General features: G+C 44.3%; 1 protein-coding gene across 1 annotated transcript in view; it reads right to left on the bottom strand.

Moving 5' to 3' along the window:
* Window positions 1-603: 603 nt before the first annotated feature.
* The window catches only part of NRG2 (neuregulin 2), a 264,251-nt gene continuing 254,435 nt past the window's right edge, over window positions 604-10,419 (bottom strand). The window contains 4 exon segments of the mRNA XM_044664532.1: window positions 604-1,383; window positions 3,079-3,303; window positions 8,225-8,352; window positions 9,281-9,404. Coding sequence (XP_044520467.1) covers window positions 699-1,383; window positions 3,079-3,303; window positions 8,225-8,352; window positions 9,281-9,404 — 1,162 coding nt within the window. The 3' untranslated portion in view covers window positions 604-698.

The following is a 10,419-nucleotide window of genomic DNA, read 5'->3' as shown; positions in this document are numbered from 1 at the left end:
AAAGGATCCCAGGGGACATAGAATTTCCCACCCATAATCTGGGGGTGGTGGGGGTGGATTGATTGCTTCCCTACCCCCCACCCCCACCCCCAAAACTTCTCCTCTCCACATGCCAAAATTAGGTTCCAGAGAAGGAAGAATGGAAGATCACCTGGGAACTCCTTCTCTGACTCTTTATTCCGTGGCTGGTTCCTGTTCCTCTATTTCCGGTCTGGGAGTGGGGTGGGCGGGGGAAGGAAAGGAGAGGCAGGGTGGTGGGGCGGGGGTGGCCAGAGCCGATCACTAACCTGTTGGACTGCGGGAGGTGGCCACAGCCTTCTCTCCAGGAGCTCCATATTAGCGTACAGCAAAAAGGCACCACATATAGGTTTCTATTAAATAGTCAAAAAATTGGCCCATCTCTCCTTTTTTTTGTTTCTTTTTTTTTCCGAAGCTGTAAATCAAGATGTTACATATAAATAGAGTTTCCTATAAAAAAGTCTTTGCTATTAGCTATTATAAGACAACTTTTGCTAAAATGAAAATAAAACATTTTGTTATACTTTTTTCCTTTTATATAAAATAAAAATATTTTTATTTTTTTTTCTTTCCAAGTGTGTGGTTTTTGTTCTCCTTAAAGATACAGGGAGCAGAAAGGAGGGAAATGAGAGGGGGTGGGGGAGGGAAGCTGAGGTGGGGAAGGGGAGCAAGAGCGGGTCCTAGAGAGGCGCGGAGTCTTGTTTTCCCCGCGGGTGTGTGATGCGGCTGTGTCTGCTCTCTTGGGTGCTGTGTCTGTCTAAGGAGTAATAAGTCCTGCTGTCCACTGGCTGGTACAGCGGTGGGGAGTCCGTGCCCAACATGTCCGAGGTGTGGATGCTGAGGAAAGGGGTGCACTCGGCCACCAGCTCCTCATCCGATTCACTGTAGGAGGCACTGCTGAGTGAGAAGGAGTCCCGGACGGCCCGCGCCCGCTGGGCCATGTGCCCATTCAGTCTGGATTTCCTCCACCGCCGGTGACCTGTGGCTGTTCTCTTGGGCGGTTCGAGGGTGGGCGCACACTCCTGGGTGGTCTCGTACTCATCGTCCTCAGTGATTCGGAAAGGGCTGGCAGGCAGGCTTCCCATGCTGTCGTGGGAGCAGCCCCGGCGGGGCGGGTAGTAGCTGTCGTAGCTGCGCTGCATGTCAGACGCCGGAGCCGCGGTGGCGGCCGCTGAGGTGGCTGGCGAGTGCCGGAGGAGGGGTTGCTGCTCTGCCAGCCGGAAGCTGATGGGCGCAGCTGGGGGGAGTGAGACCGCGTGGGCCGAGTTTGGTGAGGTGATCTCGAAGGTAGGCACCTGCGTGGCCAGGGAATAATGGAAGTCCACGGGCGAGAGGCGGGCAGGCGTGGTGAGGGCTGACACATACCTGGGGAGAGAGGCAAGAGGCAGCTGGGGTCCGCAGGAGCCAACCTGACCCTTCCCCAGATTAACATTGAGGGCCCTGAATGGGGCAGAAATGGCCGAGGGTGGGGGCTGGATACGCCTGAGGAGAGGCTCCTGGGAGGAAACATTCCTACTTTAAAGTAACGCCTCAGGTGGCCAGCTGGACGGTGAGCCAGCCCTAGAGAGGCGGAGGTCCTGGGTTCAAATGTGACCTCAGATACTTTTTACCTGGCTGACTCTGAGCAGGGCACTTAACCCCCATTTGCCCAGCCCTTACCGCTCTTTTGCGATGGAATCAATACTCAGTTTTAATTCCAAGACTGAAGGTAAGAGCTTAAACAAGTAATAAATAAATAAATAAAATAAAGCAACACCTCAGAGTTGGAAGAACTTTTAGAAATAATTGACTTTGACTCCCCACCCAGTGCTCTATGGTATCCCAAAGAGCTCCTGCTAGAGAACTTACTACCACACTGGGTCAATAAGTGTATTGTCGGGTCAGACAACTGTAGTTATTAGAAAGTTCTTTGTTGCACTGAACCTGAATCTGCTCCCTTCCACTCCAGTAACTTCCTCTCATTGGTCCTAGTTCTCACTTCTGAAGCCACTCAAAATTTCAATCCCCCATTTAAACATCTGAAGCCAAGTATCATGTCCTATCTGGGAGGTGGAGCATGCCAAGGGTTCATGACATGCCCTGGGGCCTGCATAGTCCAGGCTGTCAAAATCCCTTTTAAAGTACAATGTTCAGAATTTCACCTTTACCCATACCTCACAAAAGTGTAAATCAGTTTCTTTCCCTAGTGCCTTACCTTGCACACCCTTGCCCTAGACAGGTGGGAACCTGTTACTGGACACATCTGGTAGGAGAGGAAGCTAAGCAAGCCCTTGGCAAATCTCAACTCCAAATTTCTAAGTGCCAAGTAAGGAAAAGGAGGGATGATTTCTTTGTTCTCCCATGTCACACAGGGGTGCAGGGGCATTAAAAACAACAAAAACCAACCCCTTACTTTCTATCTTAGTAACAATGAAGGGAAAGGGCTATGCAAAAGTAGTTTAAGTGACTTGCCCAAGGTCACAAAGCTAGGAAAGATCTGAGGACAAATTTGAACCCAGATCCTCCCAACTCCAGGCCTGGTGCTCTATTCACTGGGCCACCCAGCTGCCCATCAAGAACATTTTAAAGTAAATGAGTCACACTGCCATTTTCTAGTCATATAATTCTAGAACTGGAAGGGGCCTTAGAGATTCATTTCAGGGCTTACAGGACCCCCTGATCATTTTCTGCTGTATTTCTGTCTCAACACTCACACTGTCCCCAACCATGGCTCCATGTACCTTCCATTTTATCTTGCTCCTATTGTCCTCAGATCTTTAAACCAGGAAATCTCAGAGTTGAAGCATGATGCCTAATTTATTTCATAACATTAGGCAAATCACTTAGTCTCTCTGGACTCACTATGCCCAGCCCATAAATGGGGGGGATGATAATCTGCCTATCTTCCAGGGGTACTTACCCCACAAGGTATTGTGAAAACTGATTGAGACCTTGTTTGCTAAAACAGCAGATAAAAATGGGTTTGCCATTAGGATCATTTAGGTAGCGATTACGCTTGGCCAAATAGCTCTGAAGAAGGGTGGGATAAAGGGGGAGAGACTGGTTGGAAGCAGGGCTGACCTCTCGCTATGTGGTGAGTCCCTCAGGGAGTCTACCGAGTCATGGTATGGCATGGCTGGCCGCCTTTCATCCTCGATGTTGCAGGCTGCTTCCCGCCGGGCTCGAGCCTCGATGCAGGCTGGGCTGTTGCACTTGCTGGTGCCCACAGATGACATCATGATACCTGACTGGGAATCCGAAGTCAGGCTTTCTGTCTGCTCCAAGCTCCATGTGTGGCTTTCATGTCTGGGGAGGCAAAGAAATAGGTATGGATGGGGAAACCCAACTAAAATTCAGCAAACATTTATTAAATGATGAGCCATACAAGACACTGGGATATAAAGACTAATTAAACCAAAAAGCAAACCATCCTTGCCTTTAAAGAGCTTATAGTCTCCTGGAGAGAGAAAAAATGTACGAGGCAGCTAGAGGTGACTTGTTAGATAGAGAGCCAGGCTTGGAGACAGGATGTCCTGTGTTCAAAACTGACCTGAGATGCTTCCTAGCTGTGTGTCCCTGGGCAAGTCACTTAACCCCTATTACCTTTACTGCTCTTCTGCCTTGGAACAGATACATAGTATCTGTTTTAAAATAGAAGGTAAAAATTTTTTAAAAAGGTAATGTATACAATATATTTGTTCTTTTTCAGTTGTATCTGATTCTTCATGACCCCATTTGGGGTTTTCTTGGCAAAGATGTTGGAAGGGTGTGCCATTTCCTTCTCTAGGTCATTTTACAGATGAGGAAACTGAGGCCAACAGGGTTAAATGACTTGCCCAGGGTCACATAGCTAACAAGTGTCTAAGACCAGATTTGAACTCAGATCTTCCTGACCCAGGCCCAGTGCTCTATCCACTGAGTCACCTAGCTGTCCCCACATACTATATAGGTAAGTCAATACAAAATTAGTTGGTAGTTGAAAAGAACACAGGCTTTGAAGTCAGAGGATCTGGGTTCAAATTCCACCTCTGACAGTTGATGTGACCTTAGGGAAGTCACTTACATTTCCTGAGCTGAAGCTTCCCTGTCTGTAAAGTAAGGGATTTGGATTAGATGGTCTTTTTCACCTCTAAATCTATGAGCCTAAGATCATTTGAAGAGAATGTGAAGATGGAAAGAAAAGTAAAGAAGAGGTTTTTTTACATTCTCCTGGATATCCGCTGCTCTCCCAGCTTCTGGTTCTTCCCCTTCCCTGTCTCCTTTGCTGGATCACTAATTTCTTGAATGTTTAGCAGGCATATGGGGGCAGCTAGATGGCACCAGAGTGCACGGAGCACAGGGCCAGGAATCAGGAAGACTTATCTCCCTGAGTTCAAATCTAGCCTCAGATACTTACTAGCTATATGACTGTGGGCAAGTTACTTCACTCTGTTTGTTTTCATTCCTCATCTGTAAATGAACTGGAGAAGGAAATGGCAAACAATTCCAGGATCTTTGCCAAGAAACCCCCAAATGAGGACAGAAAAAATTGGATGTTGACTGAAACGACTGAACTACAAATAAAAGGTAGTCTCTCACAGGCTCTATGTTGGGCCCTCACCTCCTTCTACTCTCTTTGGATAATCTTATCAGTTCCCACAAAGATCTCTTACAATGAACATCTCTCCATAGATGACCCTCCAGAGAGGAGCTCCGATCTCTTTCCTGAGCTCCAGTCTTCTATCAGTTGTCAACTGGATGCCTTCATCAGCCTCTCAAATTCAGCATGTCCAAAACTGAATTTATTACCTTCTCCCAAACCTCAGTCCCCGTCACTTCTTCGTTTCCATTGATCTTTCTAATTACGAAGGTTCACAACTTGGCTCTACGTCATTACTTCATCCTCCACATCTAGTCAATTGTCAAGACAAGTCCTCTCCAACACATCTTTTGGACCTACCCCATTTTCTCTCCATACCTCAGTTCAGGCCTTTGTTCACCTCTCATCTGGGCTTCTTCTGCCTTCCATTTGGTCTCCCTGATGCTACTCTCTCTCCTCTCCATATACACATACCCACTCTCTATACCAGTGATGGGCAAACTTTTTAAAGAGGGGGCCAAAGGAAAGGAAATGCTCATCTGTCAGTCTGTCTCTAAGGCAACTCTTTCGAAGTTTCATTGTATTGTATCCTACTCATTGTATTTGTCAGATTAGGAATAATGTTGTGCTGCTGATAGAACATTTCAGGGAGCCCCATCTGAACTGGGCTGTAGTTTGCCCATCACTGCTCTATACAATTGGCAAATTAATCTTTCTAAACACAGGCCTTGCCCCCTTGCTGCTCTACTCAAAAAACTTCAGTGGTTTCTCATTTGCTTGTAATAAAATACAAACTCCTCAACCTGGTAAAACTCACAACTTAGTTTGACTCAATCTCAACTGTAAAATAAGGAGAATAACAGCATCTGCCTTGTAGGGTTGTTGAGATGATAAAATGATATATATGTATAAATATATTTAAGTGTTTAGCACGGTACCTGGCACATAGTAAATGCTACATAAATGCTTATTCTTTTCCTCCACAATCCCCGCCCCTGGCACTTAAATTCCTCTACAACCTGGTTTTTACCAAACTTCCCAGTACATTTCAAGTTATTTCCCTTCGCACATTCAATGTCCAATTGAACCAGCCTATTAGTCATTCCCCAAACTTAACACTGTATCTTCCCCTCTCACCCTCTAGCTTCTTTCATGGCTCAGCTCAGCTGTCACATCCCATTTCATGAATCTCTTTTCTCTCCCTTAAATGTTCGGGCCCTCTCCTTCTCCTAATAGTCTTTTTATTTATTTCTCTATACCCATGCTGTACCCTCCCCTCAGTCGAACATCTGTGTATGCCATTTCTTCAAAAATCTTTGAAGGCAGATACTGCTTTGTTTCTGTCTTTGTAACCCCAGCCCCCAGCAGAATGCCTCATGCATAATTTTAAAGTAAGCACTTAATAAAACATTTGTTCAATTGAATCAGACGGTATTGTATCGTTTCCCTACCATAAGTAACAACAACAATGCCTTTCTGTTTCTAGAACCCAGGCTTCCCATTTTGCCTCAGCTTTCCTATTTTCCCATTTTCTTAATTTCCTAGATTTCCTATAGGGCCATGGTTAAATTCCCCTTTCTCATTCTACATTTTAGTTTTCCCAACTAAAAAGCAATAATCAAATGTAGTGTCATCTACATCAAAGGTGTTCAAAATGTTGTACATCCAGTACACGTGACCTATAACACCCCTGAATGTGACCCAAACCATATAAAAATGTAATTGGAAGACAGGTAGGTGCCTCAGTGGATTGAGAGCCAGGTCTGGAAACAAGAGGTTCTGGGTTCAAATTTGACCTCAGACACTTCCTAACTGTATGACCCTGGGTAAATCATTTAACCCCAGTTGCTCAGCCCTTAACACTCTTCTGCCTTGGAACTAATTTCAGTATTGATTCTAAGCCAGAGGGGAAGGGTTATAAAAAAATGCAATCTGGAAATATTTAACAAAATAAATAAAAATGTAATATAACATAGATAATGTAATCATGTGGTTTCCTAAGTCAATATGTGCCAGCTTTTATGGATCTCTCTTTATGGCTTAGTGGTCCTATTTCTACGGAGTTTGCCGCCACTAGCCTATGTGGCTTTCAAGACCTTTGACAAGATGACACTTACCTGTCTCTTCAGCTTTATCTCCCACAGTCTAAACAAACTGGTCTGGCATTCACTGTCCCCCATGAATCTTAGAATTTCAGAGCTGCACAAGGCCTCATAGATAATCTAGTCCACCTCATTCATATTCATGAGTAGGAATTTTCTCAACAACATCCCTGACAAGTAGCTACCCTGCTCTAAATGTCAGGGAATTCTTTCTTATATTGAATCTACATCCTTTTAACTCCTGCTTTACTGGTCTTTTACTGTTTTTATTCTGTGCTCTGGGGCCCAAGGAGAATAATCCTTCTCGAAGGACATAAAACAGTCTTCAAATATTTGAATACAACTGTCATGTGGATTTAACCAATAGGTTTTTGGCATGCAAATTATTATGCCATCGACTTCCAACAAACACACTGAGAAAACCAACTGCCCTTCTCTATCAGTGCATGACCTCTGAGCCAATGTGAATCAAGTGTGCAGATATTCTCCCTGTCACCTTAGAGGATGGACACTGATGATGCTGTCATGGGTGGTTCCCTTCTTGCCATCTTCTCAGCTCTCTCTTACCAGCGTTGGGCTACGCCCTTATTGACCTCCCTGGTCCTTTGGCTTTTTTCTGGCCACAGTGCTGATGACTAGAAAATGACTAGGAGTTTTTATATTGAGGTAATCAAGGAAGAATACTATTATCTGTTAAATTTAATTTTTCATGATAGAATACTACTGTGCATAAGAAATGATGAGCAGGTTAACTTTAGAAGAACTTGGACAGACTTACAGAAATAATAAAGAGCAATGCAAAGAATAGAACCAAGAAAACATTATATACAGCTACAGAACTAATATTTGTGAGCTGATAAACAGAAACATGAAAGACATCATTTATATAGACATTTTTGGAGGCTGCTGCTTTCTGTGGTGTGAGGAGGGGAAGAAGGGAGTTAGATGCCTGAGAATTAATTTTTTTTACAGAATAAATAAAGAAATATAAAGAAAAAGAAGTCCTTTGCCACTTTAAGGATATACTCTGGGGGAGGGGAAAAATCTCATTTTTCAAAGTACAAGTGTTTTGTGTGTGTGTGTGTGTGTGTGTGTGTGTGTGTGTGTGTGCGCGCGCGCGTGTATCTATATGATAAAGAGAGAAAGACAGACTAGCAGACCAATAGAGAGATTGAGTCTGTGCATGTGTGTGTGTGCGCGTGAGCATGCATGCAAGCATGCACACAGGTATAGGTTTGTGCCCATAAAAAGTCTAGAAAGAGAAAGGCTGAAATGCTATGTAAGTCTAGTGCATGATCTCACAAAGGGATAGAGAGGGAAAACACAGCCTTGTTTACTAAAGCTGCAGAGCCCAGAATAAAGAGGAAAATGTTGATATTTCAAAATGACATCTGGGGACAAACAAAACTCACATGCAGCCAAGGAATAAACCTATGGAAGTGATTCCCTTGCCTCCATGGTCGAGGCTAGAAAGAGAAACATCTTCTGGAAAATCCATCATGAATTATTAGGGAGAAAGTTGGGGGTCATGCAGCAGGTATCCTACCTGTGGCTCGAGGTGGGCGTGGCTGTGGAGCAGTGATGGGATGGTGAACAGGAGTGGCTCCCAGAGAATGTGGTCTCAGTTTCCCTCCGGATGACATGGTCAGTGGCAGGGACATTTTTGGAGATGTACTGAAACAGAGAGAGAAAGGCAGATGTGTGATACATAAACTAAGGAATGTCTGAACCAAGGAAACCAAAAAGCAAACAACAAAAAAAAGGGACCTTATTTGGGGGCTCTGAACCTCTCTGGACCTAGTCATGATGAATCTATGTAGGTGGGACTACTCTGAAACATTAACATCAGTCAGTCAGCCAATAAGCATTTAAATAAGTGCCTACTATGTGCCAGGGAGCTTGAGAGGGTATGTTATATGGTTGGGTTTTTTTTTTAAACTCTTTACCTTCTGTCTTAGGATCAATAGTGTGTATTGGATCCAAGGCAGAAGAATGGTACAGGCTAAACAATGAGGATTAAGTGACTTGCCCAGGGTCACACAGCTAGGAAGTGTCTGAGGCCGGATTGGAACCCCAGACCTCCTGTTGCTGGGCCTGATAGAATTTTAGTAGGGAAGATCTAGTTCCTCTTGGAAGAATAACTAACTAAGTAGCTGTGTAAGGAGAAAACTTATTTCAAGAGCCAACAAGGGGGCGCCAGGGGTGGGGATGGAGGTTTGGGCAAGTAGGTGGCTCAGAGGATAGAGAACCAGAACTAAAGATGGGAAGTCTAGCATTCAAGGCCACTGTGTGACCCTGGGTATGTCATTTGACCCCATTGCCTACCCCTTACCGGTCTTCTGCCTTGGAACCTTGATTCTAAGGCAGAAGGTAAGGGTTTTTAAACAAAAGAATAATTTTTTAAAAGTCAACAAGGCATCCAGTCAATTTTGAGAGGCCAAGTTAACCTATGTCTCTCATCACTTTATCACGAACATCTCCCAATTTCACTTTTTGCTCTGTGGATGTGAGGATGCCAGTGAGCTAGCCCTATACAAGACTGTTGCTTATGGTGAATATTACTTTTCTGGGCACAGAGAGGAGGAGCCCACATGCTACTCACATCTGCCATCTGAATCTCCTCAGGATCTAGTCGAGGGTGGCTAGGTCCATTGGCCAAGCTCCGATTCTGATGGGCTGGGCACATGTTCTGCCGAAGATGATTATGCATCTGTTTCCTCTGTTTTCTATAAGGAGGAAGGACAAGTCATTTCACATAGACCCCTGGCATCTTCTTACCTTCTCTCTCCATGAAGTTTGGTATAATGGCAGAAATCCAAGCCTGAGAATCAGGAGTGAGATTTTAGTCCCAAATGACAGTAACCAGTTATGTGACCTTGGACAATAACTTTCTTTTCTCTGGGTCTCGGTTTCTGCAACTAGAAAATGAGGGGGGTGGACTAGATGATTTCTGAAATCTTTTTCTAGCTTTAACAATCTATTGTTATTTTCCCATGACTTCTATGATTCTTCCCTTCCAGGCACCCTGTCCCACCTGACTCCTGCAGAAAGGTAAGTGAGCAACAGCTAGATTCAAGGTCCTTAGAGGAATGTCCTTGGGTTCAGGACAATAGATCTTCAAAAGGCCATTCCATGTAACATCAGATCCTCTGTGTTCCCATCAAAATGTAAAATAAGACAGACAAATCATTCTGAAATACTACTTTCCTCATATTATTCTTCTACTTGAAATTTTCAGTGGATTTCCACTGTACAAAGCTTCTAAATAAATTACATCTAAGGCTCTACACAATTTGCCTCTATGCCTCCAATTTTAGCTAAACTGATCTTCCCACAATTCCTCAAACATGGCAAGTGACTTCTCACTCCCAAACCTTTATTTGCACTGTCCCATCCTCTACCTGAATCCTGTTATCTTTCAAGGCCTATCTCAATTCCAACCTCCTTCATAGAGCCTTCTCAGGTCACTCCAGAGTCCACAGTATGGACCTCCTCTCCTGTCCTGACTATTTATAATGCTTTTTTTATGGTTTGTTATCGTTTTACGTGTTTAAGACTTGTTTCTCTTGCTATATTATGAAGTCCCTTCAGGGCAGTGACTAGGTCTTATTTATCTTTTTCTCCTCTTGTTCTCACAATGCTAGGATTCTAAGCTAACATGGTGAACTGGGAACTGTCCAAATCCTAATCTCCATCTTGTTCTTCCCCTATTGTATCTTTCTTCTCCTTCTCCCCTCCTTC

The sequence above is a fragment of the Gracilinanus agilis genome, chromosome 2, assembly GCF_016433145.1.
Source record: "Gracilinanus agilis isolate LMUSP501 chromosome 2, AgileGrace, whole genome shotgun sequence".
NCBI classification, from domain to species: Eukaryota; Metazoa; Chordata; class Mammalia; order Didelphimorphia; family Didelphidae; genus Gracilinanus; species Gracilinanus agilis.
Note: the sequence above shows the minus strand (reverse complement) of the source record. Positions and strands in the feature narration are given on the sequence as shown.